The 19,948-nt window shown below is 43.7% G+C and overlaps 1 protein-coding gene across 3 annotated transcripts in view; it reads left to right on the forward strand.

Annotated features, from left to right (window-relative positions):
• Nucleotides 1–935: 935 nt before the first annotated feature.
• The window catches only part of LOC139410728 (transient receptor potential cation channel subfamily M member 3-like), a 152,231-nt gene continuing 133,218 nt past the window's right edge, over nt 936–19,948 (forward strand). For all 3 annotated transcript variants that reach the window (XM_071156170.1, XM_071156171.1, XM_071156169.1), the window contains exon 1: nt 936–1,101. In XM_071156170.1, the coding sequence (XP_071012271.1) occupies nt 1,009–1,101 (93 nt within the window). In that variant the 5' untranslated portion in view covers nt 936–1,008. The remainder of the gene's footprint in view (nt 1,102–19,948) is intronic.

Raw genomic sequence — 19,948 nt, forward strand, 5'->3', positions numbered from 1 at the left:
AGAGTGAAATGGAGCAGAAGAAACATAGGTCTTTAGAGTATGGACATTTTTACTCAATATTTTTAAATGGGTGTTGCCTGCTTTAGCATTCTGATGGTTTTATCAATATGGATGAGGATGACATGTGCATTCGGTATTAAAATTATACTGATTTGAATGCCATATCAGTTACATTTCTCCATATTCATCTCCATTTCAAATGAAGGGGGCTATATCTGTGACACTCACTCCTCTCGTTGCATCTTTCTTACGCGCCATACCTCTCTCCATCTCTCCCCTCTTTCTCTCACTTGCTCGCTCGCTCTCTTCTCCTCTCTCATCTCCTGTCCTCGCTCTCCTCTTTTCGCCTTGTGCTCAGGCTCTCTCATGCTCTAATTTATTTATATCTTCTCTCTTTCAATCTGCCTTATCCATTCTCTTTCCTTCTCCATTTCCCCCTCTTTCTTTCTTTATTTCTCTCTCTCTCTCTCTCTCTCTCTCTCTCTCTCTCTCTCTCTCTCTCTCTCTCTCGTCTTGGAGACAGTGCTGTGCTGCTCCCTGTCACTCTGCTCAGTTGACGGGCTCTGCTCTGCTCTCCCGTGCTGTGCTGCTCTTCTCTCCTTTCCTCCTCTCCTTTTTGCTGCTCCCTTCTCTCTTCTTTCTCCATTTCCTTTTCTTAGTTTTTTACTCTGTTCTGGAACGTATGCTCCGGGTGGACTGGCAGACTGGGATACTGGGATACCGCAGGTGGAGAGAGGGCTGGATGCTCCAGGCGTTCAGAACTCGGCCATCGGACCCTGTGGATCTGTGGGGAGGGGAGGGAGGGGTGGGGGAGAGGGAGAGTGGAAGGATTGCACCCAGGTGAAGGAAGGGCTGAGCTGCCGGGGGACCAAAACAAAGGTGGTGGTCTGGTGTTAGGGGTCATGCTCTGCCGGGATCTGAGTTGTTCTATTTGGCCGGAGACTCTGCTGCTTTGCCCCCTCCAAAGGGCTCTTTTCTTGGAAAAGCCAGGCGGGAGGAGCGGGAACCATGAACCAGCAGCTGGATGCTGCGCGGCCAATCAACTGGACCATTAGGAAACTGTGCGCTGCAGCCTTCCTACCATCTGTACGCCTGCTCAAGGTATGGGTACCAGAGTGGTCTGGAGTGGGGAGGGAGGTGGAGGAAAGGTGTAGTAGGAGAGAGGGAGGTAGAGGAGATATGGGACAGTGAATGGAGAGAGGATTAGGAGCAGAGCAAGAAGAGGGGGAGGTTGATATTGATTTAAGGTGGGTAGTTGTTTTTGCTTTTTTGCTCCATTCGATATACAGGTAACTGCTGAAGCCACACAGGAATATCCTGGTCACAGATCTGTTTGTGCTGTCTTACCAATTCCTATTTGGTCATTGACAAGATGGGCCAAACAGATCTGGGACCAAGCTGACACAGGATGGGGTTGTGAGGAAGAAAGGCCAGCAGAGGATTATACTGTGACTGTTTGGTGAAGATATCTAAGCAGTTAGGTTCAGATGGTATTACAGCCAATCCACACCTTCCTGTTTTCTGTCTGACAAGTGTTTTATTCTGGATGTGACTTCCCTGAGGTTGTCCTTGTTGGGTGCAAGAGACCATACAGCCTTCTCTGGCATTGGGCTGTGTGCGTGCACTGAATGTGCACATGCGTGTGTCCACTGCATGAGGGGCAGTGAGAAAATGTACGAGGAAATGTATTGGTTGTCACAGGATATTTATAGACCTTGTTATAAGCTGGTTTTATTTATTGTCTGGTATAAATTTATGACAGATTGTTAATAACCAGGCATTTGATACACAACATATTACAGGTTGTTAATAACCAGGCATCTTGTCTTGGTTCTCCCCAGTCTTATTTTAATCACGCAACATCAAAGTCTCAAACCAAGTGTCTCTATGATGTTAAACCAGTCAAGATGAATGTGTATGTGTGTGTGTGTGTGTGTGAAGCATTTGCATGTGTATGGCTCAAATAGATGATATTGTAATCACTGATGGTTTCTGTGTGCATCAGTGTAAGGCATTGACAGAGAGAAGTGTGTGTGCGAGGTTTTCTAATCACTGATGGAGCTAGATTGTGGGTCTGAGCCATCTCAGGAGTTGTCACAATGGCAGTGTAAGTTCATACACGTTCTGTATGCCTCTGGTTCTGTGTGGGTGTCCCCATATGAGGCCCTTTGATGCTACAGCCAAACTCTTGGACCTCATATCTCTCCCCCACACAAGCACCTTCACCTTCTTTCAACATATTTTAGAACAAATAGGGAATTATTTAAGAAATTTGCAAGGGTGCCATTATACTTGGCCACGATGTCTATTCAGAAATCAGTGCTGTTGGGACTTTTCAGTGCTGAGAGATGGAGGTTGTAACTGCTGTTATGTTGTCCATGGAGGTTCTTTCTCAGTGGTTGTAGATGGCTTTTGGGATTCACTACTTGATACTCTTTGCTCATGATGAAACAATGGTTAGAGGTTGTGATTAGAAATATTGGTTGTGCTTCTTTGGAAGTCATTCACTAGAATACAGCTCTTCTGTATACTAGTGCTTAATGTAGATAAATCATTTGTAACTTCACATTCCCTCAGATACCAATAGTCCCATCATGTCACAGCCACAGTCACACCTCTAAATGTCACACTCACAATCCAACCTGCTGACACACCATGGCCAAGTGTTGATTGGTCGGCACAGTTAATCAAAAAGCCATTACCACTCTCACCATGTGTTGCTACGGTAACAGCCCACCATGTACCCTTTCACAGCCTGGGAGAGTAGCAGAGTGGATGATGTGCATTAGGTAGGTGACATACAGATACAAACCGATCGATTAAAGATTGATCATCTGGGGGACATCAGGGGTTTTAACCTCACGGTGATGCTACTGGATCAACTGTAGGTCACCTGATCCTTTTAAAGGACAGCAGGTTACTTGGTGTGACAGATTACATTCCCTGGTGTTTGATTGGTGCTGTTATTGACCTATCATGGTACGTCTTCTAACCCAATTGTTCTCTTTGTCAGCACCCTTGCCCACATGGATTTACAGATCATTCAGAATAAGGATGAATGTCTGCCAGGGTGGATGTGAACAGTGAAAATAAAGCGTTGGACACTCATGGAGCCAGCGTGCGATGGTAATTCAGTGAGTCTGTGCCATGATTCATTCCCGAGACATACTGGCAATGAATCAAGTTCTCTGGCAGGTGTTTTCAACAAGTAATTAAATCCCCCATTATAACAGAGTTTCCTCTCAACCTTCCAGATGACAAGCAATTGGTCAAGTGTCGGCCCCCAAGAGAATAATGTCTCCATTATGGAGGGAAATAAGTGTTTGCTGAATTGGTGACTGAAATGATATAGTCTAGAGAGGAAACACCCATTAGTGTAAGCTGCTGGACAGCCCTCACTTGAGCAATCACAATATTTTCATCTCACGCTTTTTGGCATATTCTTTGGCTTATCGTTACAGATGACTTTTTGCTGAAAGTAAAAGGTGTGACATACAAAAAGACAGTTGCCCTGAAACTGAATACCTGTCCCTTTCAATCTGCGGTTGCTATTATATTCTTCCTCTTTCTATATTTAAGATTTCAGCGCTTTCCTCTCCTCTTTGTATCCCTTCTTCCTCTGTCCCTCTTCTGGAAGAGGTTCTTTCTTGGCACCTTTCTCATCCTCTCTGTTTCCTCTCCCTCTGTAGGAGAGAGACTCAGATAGTGAGTGTGTTATTCATTACTGAATTGTCTTCATGCCCCCTGGAGTTGCACAAGAAGTGTGAAATGCTCTCCTTTTATTCAGTCACTGTCTCCCACTCTCCCCCTTCTCTGTCTCTCCTTTGGTTTGTCTCTCTCTCTCTGTCTCTGTCTCTCTCTCTCTCTCTCGCTCTCTCATCATGCTCCATGGGTATGAAGCCTTCCAATGCCAATTTTAATGCTCCATCTTATGCAAAGTGCATGGAAGGGAGAGACCGCCAAAGAATCCAATTGAGTATCACAGTAGCAGTTATGTAGCGACAGCTCCTAGGGTGAGGAAATGAAACTGCAGAATAGTCTTATACAACAGCTCCGGTGTCTATTTATCATTCTCATGTGCTATTTTTACACTGTTCATATACAAATGTACTTATATACTCAGTGTTATCTATAGGTGGCGCTCTTACTGAGTTGGTATTTGGAGTGGGTGGCCTCTACAGTTTAAGTTAACCTTAGACAGACTGATCAGTTCAGGGGAGAAAAGTGTCCAAGAAATAGACAATTTGTCAATTATTGTAAACAGTTGTGGAATAGCTGGTGAGAATTCTGCATTGTTGTTAATTTTGTTGTGGACTTGGTTGTAGTCTAAACCCAGCTAACAATTTCTGTTTACCCAAAACTCTCAGAATGTTTGCAGGGACGTTTTGAGAATGTTGTGCTATTATAAAGTTTTCTAAAAGTTCCCCCAAAAGTTTGACAGGGGTTCCCTCGGATGTTCCCATGACATGGCTATAATGTTTTCTCAATGAGCGTTTGATTAACATATTCTAAAAATGTCAAAAACAAACATTCTCCAAATGTTCTTAGAACCATTATGGCATGTACTTCTACTAATGTTTGTCATATAATATTACCCCGGGACATTTTTTTAAATATTCATGGGATCTTGTCAAGCTAGTTGGAAACCAAATTGGGACCCCATTGGAACGTAAAGTTGTAGGAACATTCACTGTTTGCTGTGATTGTTTAATTCTTCAAAATGGCTGTCTCATTTATGTTGGGTAACGTACAGTGCCTTCGGAAAGTATTCAGACCCCTTGACTTTTTCCACATTTTGTTACATTACAGCCTTTTTCTAAAATGGATTAAAAAAAGCAATCTAAACACAATACCCCATAATGACAAAGCAAATACAGGTTTTTAGAAATTTTTGCAAATGTATTAAATCTAAAAAACAGAAAACCTTATTTACATAAGTATTCAGACCCTTTGCTATAAGACTCAAATTTCAGCTCAGGTGCATCCTGTTTCCATTGATCATCCCTGAGATGTTTCTACAACTTGAGTCCACCTGTGGTAAATTCTGTCAATATAAGGTCCAACAGTTGACAGTGCATGTCAGAGCAAAACCAATTCATGAGTTTGAAGGAATTGTCCGTAGAGCTCCGAGACAGGATTGTGTCGAGGCACAGATCTGGGGAAGGGCACCAAAACATTTCTGCAGCATTGAAGGTCCCCAAGAACACAGTGACCTCCATCATTCTTAAATTGAATAAGTTTGGAACCACCAAAACCCTTCCTAGAGCTGGCTGCCTTGCCAAACTGAGCAATTGGTGGAGAAGGGCCTTGGTCAGGGAGATGATCAAGAACCCAATGGTCAGTCTGACAGAGCTCCAGAGTTCCACTGTGGAGATGGGAGAACCTTTCAGAAGGACAACCGTCTCTACAGCACTCCACCAATCAGGCTTTTATTGTAGAGTGGCCAGATGGAAGCCACTCCTCAGTAAAAGGAACATGACAGCCCACTTGCCAAAAGGCACCTAAAGGACTCTCAGACCATGAGAAACAAGATTCTCTGGTCTGATGAAACAAAGATTGAACTCTTTGGCCTGAATGCCAAGCGTCACATCTGGAGGAAACCTGACACCATCCCTATGGTGAAGCATGGTGGTGGCAGCATCATGCTGTGGGAATGTCTTTCCGCGGTAGGGACTGGGAGACTAGTCAGGATCAAGACAAAGATGAACGGAGTAAAGTACAGAGGGATCATTGATGAAAACCTGCTCCAGAGCGCTCAAGACCTCAGACTGGGGCGAAGGTTCACCTTCCAACAGGACAATGACACTAAGCACACAGCCAAGACAACACAGGAGTGGCTTCGGGACAAGTCTCTGAATGTCCTTGAGTGGGTCAGCCAGAGCCTGGACTTGAACCCGATCGAACATGGAGAGATCTGAAAATAGCTTTGCAGCAATGTTCCCCATTCAATCTGACATAGCTTGAGAGGATCTGCAGAGAAGAATGGGAGAAACTCCCCAAATACAGGTGTGCCAAGCTTGTAGCATCAAACCCAAGAAGACTCAATGCTGTAATCACTGCCAAAGGTGCTTCAAGAAAGTACTGAAAAGGGTCTGAATACTTATGCAAATGTGATATTTCCATTTTTAATTGTTTTAAATGAGCAAAAATGTCTAAAAACCTTTGTCGTTATGAGGTATTGTGTGTAGGTTGATGAGAAAAAGTAACAACACTTTCTGAATGCACTGTAGTTAAAAATAGAAAAATCACTTTGATATGTGTGTTAGGCCTTTTCGCTCTAGGCTTATCAGTAATCTGTATACTGCATTCATCAGGGTTAAATCAAATACATGAATAGGTTGGGCTGAAGCCTCTCCTGCAGATTTCTTGACTGCTGCACTGAACAAATGTTGTACTTCATTACCAACCCAGATGAATAATTTAGATTGTGAGAGGGATTGTTTCAATTGTTGTGGCTTTTGGAAAACTAGTGGTTATCACATTCAATTAGCCATGTTGCGTGATACTGACACGAGTCACAATGCATGTTATGTTCTCTCTGTTTGTGGTCCGAGAACACTCACAACAGTGTCATTTCTGAGTCAGAGCAATCTATTTGTAAAATGATTTGAGTGAAGGACGCTTTATCGCACTATGTGTGGTGCTCACATTTAACAATGCACAATTGTTCTGTTTTGGATGGAGGTTTAATTAACCACATTATATCTCACTATATCAGTCTTTCTCCTCGTCTCATTGGAGTAACCTATTCCTTCATCTCTTTCACTCACTCTCTCTCTTGCCTTGCTCTACACGTCCATGTTCTTATAACCTAAATAAGTAGGTGCAAATGAGAAATGTTATTTGAAAGTCAGTGAAGTGAGAGTCCTATAGGTGTGAACTTAGCTAGGGTATTTGAAGAGTGTTGTACAGAGGACATGTAATCATGGAAACCCTGAGGGAACGTCTCTGTCACGACTTCCGCCGAAGTCGGTCCCTCTCCTTGTTCGGGCGGCGTTCGGTGGTCGACGTCACCGTTTTTTTAGCCATCACAGATCCACTTTTCATTTTCCATTTGTTTTGTCTTTGTTTTCTACACACCTGGTTTCTATTCCTCAATTACATGTTCATTATTTAACCCTCTGTTTCCCACATGTTAGTGTGCGTGTTTATATATTGTTCATGTCGGTTCTTGTCGGCTGGTTATTGTTTGCCGGGTTATGTATTTACGCCCGTTATTTTCGAGTGACTGGTATTTCTCCGCACCGTGAGGATTGTCTGTATACTGGTGCTGTCGTGGAATTAAATACCTTGTAGACTCATCTCTGCTCTCCTGCGCCTGATCCACCTCCTGACAGTCTCTAACTTTTGTGCACTTTGGTGTGTAAACACACTTCAGCCTGCTCCAGGAGCCTTGGAAAGCTTTCACCTTCATGTCTAAATTAATCAAACGCTACACGCATGAAATTACAATTAAGACATTATTTCACTAACTAGGCAAGCGAAGAACACAAGCTCACAATTAAGACCTCAGTCGTTTGTTTTCACTCTCAGACGTTTATTTCCCGTTGGCATGGCTCCCACTAGGCATCTGAAATGAAAGGGCCTGTTCTCAGACAGTATTTGCTTTCAGATTTGAAACGCTTTCTGAGAAAACAAAGTAACAGTTGGAAATAAACAGTCTGAATAAGATGTCGTGCCACTTAAATAGGGGCCTACTGTAGCTGTGTTTTATCTCTATTTCCAGTGCTGTATATCACCTGTCTATCATGCTTCGAAAACTTCCAAAACAGAAGCACGGTAAAGATGCTTGCTATTGGGGCACTGAGGAGGGGCCTGGGTCCGATGCTTGGTGAACCATAATAACCCCAATGTGCACATGTTCAAATCCCACTCCTGTGCTCCTGGAAGAAAGTCATTTTCAAGCCCCTGCCCACGCTCCCTCTACACTCTTAGAAAAAAGGCTTCCAAAAGGGTTCTTTGGCTGTCCCCATAGGAGAACCCTTTTTGGTTCTAGGTAGAATCCTTTTTGGTTCCTGGTAAAACCCTCTGTGGAAGGGGTTCTACATTGAACTAAAAAGGGTTCTTCCAATGGTTATCCTATGGGGACAGTCAAATATCCTTTTTAGGTTCTAGATAGCAATTAGTTTTTCTAAAAGTGTACCAATCCACCCCCACTTCAACCCCTATCCCATTATCCATGACATCAGCAAATGTATGTCTCTCTGTTTGGACCTTGGACACCCAGGACTGTCTCTCTGTGGGGACCTTGGACCCCCAGGACTGTCTCTCTGTGTGGACCTTTTACCCCCAGTACTGTCTCTCTGTGTGGACCTTTGACCCCCAGGACTGTCTCTCTGTGTGGACCTTTGACCCCAGGACTGTCTCTCTGTGTGGACCTTGGACCCCCAGGACTGTCTCTCTGTGTGGACCTTGGACCCCCAGGACTGTCTCCCTGTGTGGACCTTGGACCCCCAGGACCGTCTCTCTGCATGGACCTTTGATCCCCAGTACTTTGTCTCTGCTGCCGTCAGTCAGCGGGTGGGAAGTTATGGGTCTTTCTTGGGATGGAAGACTATTTGATCATGTATAAGGAGGAAGTAATGTATCTGCCTCCAGAGCTGTGCTTTATGGAATCTCAGTAGACAGTTCAACATGTAGTACGGTACCCTGCAGGGCAGTTAGAATACAATGTACTTGTGTTTGTTTTTGAATGTGTGGGTGTATTTGTGTTGTGTGTGGGTGTGTGTGGTGCCTGCGTGCATGTGGTACGTACATGCGTGAGTCTGTTCGGCCACTGGTCCGTGGTTCCAGAAGTCATCGCCCCTTGTCATGACTCTCTTATGCACCCTCTACACACACACACACACACACACACACACACACACACACACACACACACACACACACACACACACACACACACACACACACACACACACACACACACACACACACGCCCTATTTCACACACCAGGGTTTCATACACACGCACACACCCTATACACACACCAGGGTTTCACACACCCTATGCACACATCAGGGTTTCACACACACACACACACACACACACACACACACACACACACACACACACACACACACACACACACACTATTTAATACCCCAGGGTTTCATACACACACACACCCTATGCACACACCAGGGTTTCACACACACCCTATGCACACACCAGGGTTTCACACACAACCTATGTACACACCAGGGTTTCATACACCCTATGCACACACCAGGGTTTCACACTCCCTATGCACACACCAGCGTTTCACACACAACCTATGTACACACCAGGGTTTCATACACAACCTATGTACACACCAGGGTTTCATACACCCTATGCACACACCAGCGTTTCACACACAACCTATGTACACACCAGGGTTTCATACACCCTATGCACACACCAGCGTTTCACACACAACCTATGTACACACCAGGGTTTCATACACCCTATGCACACACCACCGTTTCACACACAACCTATGTACACACCAGGGTTTCATACACCCTATGCACACACCAGCGTTTCACACACAACCTATGTACACACCAGGGTTTCATACACTCTATGCACACACCAGGGTTTCACACACAACCTATGTACACACCAGGGTTTCATACACCCTATGCACACACCAGCGTTTCACACACAACCTATGTACACACCAGGGTTTCATACACTCTATGCACACACCAGGGTTTCACACACCCTATACTCTGGACCCTGATCTCTCTTTTGACGAACATATCAAGACTGTTTCAAGGATAGCTTTTTTCCATCTACGTAACATTGCAAAAATCCGAAACTTTCTGTCCAAAAATGATGCAGAAAAATTCATCCATGCTTTTGTCAGTTCTAGGTTAGACTACTGCAATGCTCTACTTTCCGGCTACCCGGATAAAGCACTACATAAATTTCAGTTAGTTGTCCCACAACTGTCCCAGAGTCTGTTTGGGCTATTTATTTCTCGACAAGCTGACCAATAGAAAAGGTCAACTTTTCTACTATGGGGGATAGTAGATTGGCATAGACTCATAGGCGGCGCATCCATAAGTCTAGGGGAAGCTAAGCTTTCCCTAAGTAAATTGAATTAAATTGCCAAGATTATATAGCCTAATTAGCCTACTCCTGTCTAAACTGAAATAAATCTAATCATTCAGAATAGGCTACTAAAGCATGACTTGGCCACAGAGCATCATTAGCTTCCCCTTTTCATGTCCTCCTCCAGTTTAGATGGATGTCATATTCTGTATGTCTCCCCTTCCCCTTCTCATAGGCCTATTTTACGGACAAGGTCGTTTTTATCGATCTGTTTGTCAATGTCAGCAGAGTAGGCTACTAAAAACATTCTGCTAATGTCTCCAGTCAGATAAAGTGTAGTAGAATTGCATGAAATGTGTTTTCCCGTGTAAGGAAATAAGAAACTTACCTGATATAGCCTATAGCCTGTTCTGTACGTGCTCAGCCATGCATTGAGCAGTATTTTTTGCAAATAGTGATTTACATTATTAGCCTAAATTATTAATATCAAATCTACATAAGTCTGCAAATGTAATGATGCATGGAATGCTTTAATATGAAGGTGCATTTTTATGGTGAAAATGTGTTTCCCCAAACCTGAAACTCACGAACCTCCTATGATTAAGCTAGTGATGTTGCTGTTTGTTACTCATCTTGTTGGCTGAGGAAACGTACATGTGGACAGCTATTCTATCTTCAAAGTGCGCGGTAAGGAAGCACATCATTGCATCCTCGACTTGTTCTGTTAAGATGATTTACCATAATATAAATGTTATTTCTGTCATTCTGAGCACCGTGGGTGGACGCCCTAATCTGGTTACACACCCAATGCATATGGGTCCGGTAAACTTCTCAAATGTCTGGTCAATTTTTTATTTAACCTTTATTTAACTAGGCAAGTGAGTTAAGAACAATTTCTTATTTACAATGACGGCCAACCAGGGAAGACTGGGTTAACTGCCTTGTTCAGGGGCAGAACGACAGATTTTTACCTTGTCAGCTTGGGGATTTGATCCAGTAACCTTTTGGTTACGCACACACTCACACACACACAGGCACCCACCCACAACATACTTACATCTAGATGAAAGTGCCTCATTCCACATTCTAAGCACACAGTAAGAAGGTAGCACTTAGACTAATCGATTAGACTGATTTAATAATGCTCAGTGCACCCAACCAAAACCTTTTCCCTCTACAAGATTTACTTCCATCAAGCAGCTAGCTCACCTCATGTTGAAATACAGGGGGACAGGGTGTGTGTGCCTGTGTGCCTGTGTGCCTGTGCCTGTGTGCCTGTGTGCCTGTCTGTCTGTCTGTCTGTCTGTCTGTCTGTCTGTCTGTCTGGTATGTGCATAGGGTGTGTGAAACCCTGGTGTGTGCATAGGGTGTGTGAAACCCTGGTGTGTGCATAGGGTGTGTGAAACCCTGGTGTGTGTGTATGAAACCCTGGTGTGTGCATAGGGTGTGTGTGTGTATGAAACCCTGGCGTGTGCATAGGGTGTGTGTGTGTATGAAACCCTGGCGTGTGCATAGGGTGTGTGTGTGTATGAAACCCTGGCGTGTGCATAGGGTGTGTTTATTCTTGAATGTTTCAATGTTCTTTGTGTTTGACATGCATGTTATTGAGTGTGTGCATTCATAGCTTTCCAATTGTCCATAGTCAAATCAATTTATCAATACAATTCTGTTTGATGATTTATCTATGTTCATGTGGTATATTACACTCAAGGTTGTTAGAATAACGAAGATTTTGAATAAGGGAAGCAAGAGGACAAGTAGAAAACTGTACACATGTCCAATTTACACTTTTAGCTTGTACCAAAGGTTGTTTGCTCTCTCTGGGTTATAAAACACCAAGAGCGAAGTCAAGTTGTATTGTGATTCTAGTCACAGATAAGGCATTTCGTTAGGTCTAATGAGACAAAGCGAAGTGCTTTTTAAGGAGTATTACCGTTGGGGAATGTCATAATGGGACAAACGTTTAATTTCATCACTCTGGACAGCGAACAGTACGGTAGAAGTATGTACTTCAGCCTTTGTGTGGAATGACTCTGAATAGCCTTGGTCCTCTATGACAGGCTGGCCATTAGAAGCCTGATGGAGTCCGTGTTAATAATTGAGGGATCTTTGGTAAGCTCAGTATGAAACACTTAAGACCGGGACTGGTTCATGTCATGATCTGACTGCTGTAGACTGATTAAAAGGCTGGAAACTAAAAGGGAAACGGTGGCAACGTCTGCTAGCTGGCTCCGCTTCTTGACCCAGTTTAATTAACACTACAGCTCAACTGTGGGGGGAGAGCTCGACTCGACTCCACGTACAAAGTATCATGCATCTATCATACAGTATCTAGGGGCCAGGAATGGGTTTTATTTAGGGGCCAGGAAGGGGTTTTATCTAGGGGCCAGGACAGGGTTTTATCTAGGGGCCAGGAAGGGGTTTTATCTAGGGGCCAGGAAGGGGTTTTATCTAGGGGCCAGGAAGGGGTTTTATCTAGGGGCCAGGAAGGGTTTTTATCTAGGGGCCACGAAGGGGTTTTATCTAGGGGCCAGGACAGGGTTTTATCTAGGGGCCAGGAAGGGGTTTTATCTAGGGGCCAGGAAGGGGTTTTATCTAGGGGCCAGGAAGGGGTTTTATCTAGGGGCCAGGAAGGGTTTTTATCTAGGGGCCAGGAAGGGGGTTTATCTAGGGGCCAGGAAGGGGTTTTATCTAGCGGCCAGGAAGGGATTTTTCAGTCTATAGATAGGGCCCATACAACCCTGTCCCTTTGTATCATGTCAATATCATGGTCATCTCTATTTCTATCTCTATTTTCTTTGCCACTCCCAGTGTTAGGAGCCTGGTTTAGTACTGCAGTGTGAAACCCAAAAGCAGAACACTGAGACAGATGGGTTTTCAGTGTAAGGGGGTGTGAAAGAGAAAAGGATGTTTCTAGACAGACATACTTGGCTTTGATCTGAGAGAGCTTAGCAAAAAAGCAACCCTGCTCTCTCTCGCGCTCTCTCTCTCTTTGTCTTTGACTCGCTCTCTCTCTCTCGCGCTCTCTCGCTCTCTCTCTTTGTCGTTGTCTTTGTCTCTCTCTTTCTCGCTCTCTCTCTTTGTCTTTGTCTTTGTCTCGCTCTCTCTCGCTCTCTCTCGCTGTTTGTCTCTCTCGCTCTCTGTCTTTGTCTCTCTCTCACCCTTTCCCGATCTCTGTCTCTGTCTTTGTCTCTTTCTCTCTCTCTCTCTCTCTCTCTCTCTCTCTCTCTCTCTCTCTCTCTCTCTCTCTCTCTCTCTCTCTGTCATTGTCTCTCTCGCTCGCTGTCTGTCTTTGTCTTTGTCTCTCTCTTCGTCTCTGTCTCTGTCTTTGTCTCTCTCTCTGGCTCTCTCTTGCTCTCTGCCTCAGTCTTTGTCTCTCTCTCTCTCTGTCTGTCTCTGTCTTTGTCTCTCTCGTGCTCTCTCTCGCTCTCTGTCTCTGTCTTTGTCTTTCTCTCGCTCTCTCTCTTGCTCTCTGCCTCAGTCTTTGTCTCTCTCTCTCTGTCTATGTCTCTGTCTTTGTCTCTTTCGTGCTCTCTCTCGCTCTCTGTCTCTGTCTTTGTCTCTCTCTCTCTCTCTCTCTCTCTCTCTCTCTCTCTCTCTTTCTCTCTCTCTCTCTCTCTCTTGCTCTCTGTCTTTGTCTCTCTCTCGCTCTCTCTCTTGCTCTCTGTCTCAGTCTTTGTCTTTCTCTCGCTCTCTCTCTTGCTCTCTGCCTCAGTCTTTGTCTCTCTCTCTCTGTCTATGTCTCTGTCTTTGTCTCTTTCGTGCTCTCTCTCGCTCTCTGTCTCTGTCTTTGTCTTTCTCTCGCTCTCTCTCTTGCTCTCTGCCTCAGTCTTTGTCTCTCTCTCTCTGTCTATGTCTCTGTCTTTGTCTCTTTCGTGCTCTCTCTCGCTCTCTGTCTCTGTCTTTGTCTCTCTCTCGCTCTCTCTCTCTCTCTCTCTCTCTCTCTCTCTTTCTCTCTCTCTCTCTCTCTCTCTCGCTCTCTGTCATTGTCTCTCTCGCTCGCTGTCTGTCTTTGTCTTTGTCTCTCTCTTCGTCTCTGTCTCTGTCTTTGTCTCTCTCTCTGGCTCTCTCTTGCTCTCTGCCTCAGTCTTTGTCTCTCTCTCTCTCTGTCTGTCTCTGTCTTTGTCTCTTTCGTGCTCTCTCTCGCTCTCTGTCTCTGTCTTTGTCTCTCTCTCGCTCTCTCTCTTGCTCTCTGTCTCTGCCTTTGTCTTTCTCGCGCTCTCTCTCACTCTCTCTCACTCTCTGTCTGTGTCTTCGTCTCTCTCTCGCTCTCTCTTTTTTTCTCTGAGATTAAACATGCAAATCTCTTTAATGTCTAACATATGTTTGACTCTCCACATTAAGGCTACATGTCTATTTCTCTTCCTAGGTTCGCTCTTTCCCTTCCAAGGTCTTTCTACCCGTATATATCTCTCACATTCTGTCCATTCTGCTAATGATATCCCACTGCGATTGATGTCACATGCATCGTATTACTCATGTGCTCTCGCACCCGTAAGTGCACTAGAATGGTTTGAGATTGTTCTACCATGGCAACTATAGACATCCTCTGTAGGGTTTCCATCCTCACTTGTGTATATTCAGCTTAGAGTTTTTCAGACATTTTGACAATGTCAACCACAGAATAAGAAATGATATCCAGCATTCTAACTCTTTGATGTCCAGTCCGTCTCAGTTGTGTGCATGTTCGCATAGTGATTCAATGGAAACCTATTGTAGTCTTTTCTTCCTTCAAAATATTTTTGTGTAATCCAAGGTTTCTGTGAACTGTTTATAGGGAATCACCTTGGTCTTTTTTGGTCCCAAGCCTGTAGAATACCTGAAATTTCTCTCTCTCACTCTCTCCCGCTCTCTCGCTCACTCTATCTCTCTTGCTCTCTCGCTCTCTCTCTTGCTCTCTCGCTCTCTCTCTTGCTCTCTCTCTCTCTCTCTCTCTCTCTCTCTCTCTCTCTCTCTCTCTCTCTGTCTCTGTCTCTGTCTCTGTCTCTGTCTCTGTCTCTGTTTCTCGCTCTCGCTCTCGCTCTCTGTCTGTCTCTCTCTCTCTCACTCTCTCACTCTCTCTCTCTCTCACCGCTCCAGCAAAGCGTATTGTCTTAGTGGTAATTGTTTCTCTCAGGTCATTAGCAGTGATTCCTGTAGAGCAGCTTTATTACTGTTCTGCTTCCTCCCATATATTTCCCAAATCGAACACACACACACACACACACACACACACACACACACACACACACACACACACCCTCAGTGCAGACCCCAGCTGGTTTTTGAAAGCTGTGTTGCAGTATTAAGCCTTCATTCTCCTTAATGAAGACGTTGTTCATGAGACGTTGTTCATTTTCTCTCACTCTTATCTCTTCTCCTGTTTGGGGAAATGGTGCGATAGGACAGACCATTTGGGAGTGCTGTCAACGACTATGTAGTTAACAGCATATGTTCATATCTGTGCGTGTGTGTGTTTGTTCTCAAGTGTGTGTGTGTGTGTGAAACTGGCTTTCATGAGGACCGCCACAGGAAAAGAAGACCCAGAGTTACCTCTGCTGCAGAGGATAAGTTCATTAGAGTTACCAGCTTTAGAAATTACAGACACATCTCAACAACTGTTCAGAGGCCGAATTGCTGCAAAGAAATCAACACGAATGGACACCAATAAGAAGAAGAGACTTGCTTGGGCCAAGAAACACGAGCAATGGACATTAGACTGGTGGAAATCTGTCCTTTGGTCTGATGAGTCCAAATTTGAGATTTTTGGTTCCAACCGCCATGTCTTTGTGAGACACAGAGTAGGTGAACGGATGATCTCCACGTGTGTGGTTCCCACGTGAAGAATGGACGAGGAGGTGTGAAGGTGTGGGGGTGCTTTACTGGTGACACTGTCAGTGATTTATTTAGAATTCAAGGCACACTTAACCAGCATAGCTACCACAGCATTCTGCAGTGATACGCCATCCCACCTGGCTGTTTGACCAAGAAGGAGAGTGATGGAGTGCTGCATCAGATGACCTGGCCTCCACAATCACCTGACCTCAACCCAATTGAGATGGTTTGGGATGAGTTGGACCGCAGAGTGAAGGAAAAGCAGCCAACAAGTGCTCAACTTATGTGGGAACTGTTGGAAAAGCATTTTGAGAGAATGTCAAGCGTGTGCAAAGCTGTCATCAAGGCAAAGGGTGGCTACCTGGAAGAATATAAAATATAAAATATATTTTGAATTGTTTAATACTTTTTTTGGTTACCACATGATTTCATATGTGTTATTTCATAGTTTTGATGTCTTCACTATTATTCTATAATGTAGAAAATAGTTCAAATAAAGAAAAACCCTTGAATGAGAAGGTGTCCAAACTTTTGACTGGTACTGTATGTGAGTGAGTGAGCAGCGCGAGAGAGAGACAGATGGTGTGGAGAAGGTAAATGAGATTGTGTGTCATGAGTTATAGGCCACGCATAAAAAAATTGAGTTGTTTTGTCTGTGTGTGCGTGAGTGAGACAGGGAGGTAAGTGGGATATTGGAATGTGGAAAATGAAAGTGACTGCCATGGAACAAGGCTATTTCTGTCCCCTGTTCCTTCTCTCCTCCCATTTCCTGTTCTTTTCCCACCCCATCTCCGGTGCTGTGGTTACATCTATCCACCTCTTCAACTCCTCCATTCCCTCGTTCTCTCCCTCACATCTCTCTTCTCTTCTCTCTCTCTCTCTCTCTCTCCCTCTCCCTCACCCCTCTCTCTTTATCTCCCCCTCTCTCTCTATGTTCCTCTCCTCTCTCAATACAATTCAATTCAAAGGGTTTTATTGGCATGGGAAACATATGTTTACATTGACGAGGCAAGTGAAATAGATAATAAACAAAAGTGAAATAAACAATCAAATAAACAGTAAACATTACACTCACAAAAGTTTCTAAATAATTACTATGTACAGTGTTGTAACAATGTGCAAATAGCTGAAGAAAAATAGGGAAAATAAACAAGCATAAATATGGGTTGTATTTACAATGGTGTTTGTTCTTCACCGGTTGCCCTTTTCTTGTGGCAACAGGTCACAAATGTTGCTGCTGTGATGGCACACTGTGGTATTTATCCAATGGATATGGGAGTTTATCAAAATGTGATTTGTTTTCAAATTCTTTGTGGGTCTGTGTAATCTGAGGGAAATATGTGTCTCTAATATGGTCAAACATCTGGCAGGAGGTTAGGAAGTGCAGCTCGGTTTCCACCCCATTTTGTGGGCAGTGTGCACATAGCCTGTCTTCTCTTGAGAGCCAGGTCTACATACTGTCAGCAGTGTGTGCAACTGGTGAACTGAAGTCAGGTGCAGGAGAGCAGAGATGAGTGAACAGACACACTTTATTTGGCAGAAGGAAAACATTCGGATGCTATAACTGCGTAACGACAAAGGCAAACGCGAATTGCGCACTCGTCACACAAATAATGTAAAGCATACCCGTGGGTTCCAAACCCGTGGGTTCCAAACCCAAAGACCCGTTGAAAAACCAGCATGAAATGTCACACATGACACGTAACGAACAATTACACACACAGACATGGGGGGAACAGAGGACAATATACACATAGAGTGATGAGGGGATGTAAAACAGGTGTGTGGAAAACAAGACAAAACAAATGGAAAATGTGTGGTGGAGTGGCGATGGCTAGAAGACCGGTGACGTCAACTGCCGAGTGCCGCCCGAACAAGGAGAGGAGCTGACTTCAGCGGGAGTCATGACACATACTGTATGTGTTCAAGGATATGTTCATTGAGACTGTACATAGTCAAAGCTTTCCTTCATTTTTGATCAGTCACAGTGGTCAGGTATTCTTTTTATGGCAAAATAGCACTCTAGTTTGCTCACTTTTTTTGTTAATTCTTTCCAGTGTGTCAAATAGTTATATTTTTGCTTTCTCAGAATTTGTTTGGGTTTAATTGTGTTGCTGGCCTGGGGCTCTGTGGGGTCTGTTTCTGTTTGTGAACAAAGCCCCAGAGTCAGCTGGCTGAGTCTCTCTAGGTTAATCTTTCTGTAGGTGAGGGCTTTTTGGTGGAATATGTGGGCATCGCTTCTTTTTAGGTGGTTGTGAAATTTAACGTCCCTTTTCTGGATTTTGATAGCGAGTATAATCCTAATTCTGCTCTGCATACATTGTTTGGGGTTTTGCTTTGTAGACATAGTATATTTTTGATGAATTATGCATGCGGAGTTTCAGTTGGTTGTTTCTCCCATTTTGTGAATTATTGGTTTGTGAGTGGACCCCATACCTCACAACTAGGCCTGTTGTAGTGACCATATAGCTGCCACACTGGCATTCATGAGTCATGACTGCAGTAAAATTCAACATGACCATTGATTCATGGTAATCTCCTCTTATGCACTCTGGACATATGTTAGTAGTACCGAGGGCTGTGGCAGTCATGACATTTTGTCAGCAGGTGATTGTCAAGCGAATAACTGCTGGTCTCACGGTAATTGACCGTTAATTAACGTAACAAGTTTAGCACATCCTGGCTTTTCACACATAGCCTACAAGCCACTGATGCAGACCTTGGGAACATCTGCATTTTAAAAAGTATAATAAATCAATTTAATATAGCCTACACCATCACAATAAATCCATTATTTATTTTAGACAGGTCTAAAGAAACATGATATGAAGAAAATATAGTCAATTTCAGAAGAACAGAGTAGCATACTCTGAGTTGTCCTTATGTTAGCGTTTCACTGTAAGGGCTACATAAATCAAATGGATTTTTATTAGTCACATGTTAGTCACATATTAGTCACAAATACCTTCCAGTGAAATGCTTAATTACAAGCCCCTAACCAACAATGGGGCTCGCAGTTTTAAAAAATACGGATACACCTGTTGTATTCGGCGCATGTGACTAATATAATTTGATTTGATTTGATGTTAGGCCCTGATATGGCTACGCCATATGGTTGTGGGCTGTACTAGTTCATTTAGCAGACAAGATTTGCTTAGAATTCCATTGTATTATTTTGTATTATTTTATAGTATGATTGAATTCCATGCAATTGCATTGCTGAATAAAATAGAAAGCATATTTTCTCCAAAGGAAGTGCGCACACTTTATGTTGAGAGGATAACAAACAAACAGGTTCTCCTATATGCTTCATTTTGAGTTATTAATACAACTTTAGGCTGCATGATGCGGACTCTAATGATGATTTGAAAAAAGTTTCATGAAAGGAATGAGCTCTGATTTATTTATTGTGCAGGCTGCACACACTTCATCAGTCTCTCATTCACAATTTGACAAGCACTTGATAATATTCTCACCAGGCTTTGAATTTCCCGGCAGCATCCCGCTTGTGTGGTCATAATGCCCGCAAAAAAAATCTGTGCCTTTTGTGGCCAAATTGGCCGTTGTGCCCTTGGGCTGAATTTAATAAGTATAATTCCCTTCTCCTGGCTGCGAGCTCTGAAGCACTTCCCACTCACATGGCTCTCTCAGATATTTCATTTCTTATTAGCCAATGCCCGTAACGGGATCGGTTCCTTCTCACAGGAATCTCAGCTAAGAAGTTGGCTAAGTGAAGACAGACATCCGGGACGCAACTGAGCGCGTATTGGAAGAACTGTCCACATTTCCTTTTTGTCAGCCAACAAGATGAGTTGACCTAACGAACAGCAAAAACACTAGCCTATGTCAATCTAATATCCCCCATAGTGCAACAGTTGACCTATTATATTGGTTAACGTGTCCTTCTGTGCAAGAAAAGAAATATTCCAAACTTACTCTGCGAGAGTTGTAGGATACGATAGATCCCAAATTAATACAACCACTCGTATCAAAAAACCTTTTCAAAGCAATGAAGCAAACGCAACAAATCAAAATGTTTAACTTATAATGTTGATAAACTATTAGGCTATTTCTTCATATTATAAGCACAGC

The sequence above is a fragment of the Oncorhynchus clarkii genome, chromosome 6 (genome assembly GCF_045791955.1).
Source record: "Oncorhynchus clarkii lewisi isolate Uvic-CL-2024 chromosome 6, UVic_Ocla_1.0, whole genome shotgun sequence".
Taxonomy (NCBI): Eukaryota; Metazoa; Chordata; class Actinopteri; order Salmoniformes; family Salmonidae; genus Oncorhynchus; species Oncorhynchus clarkii.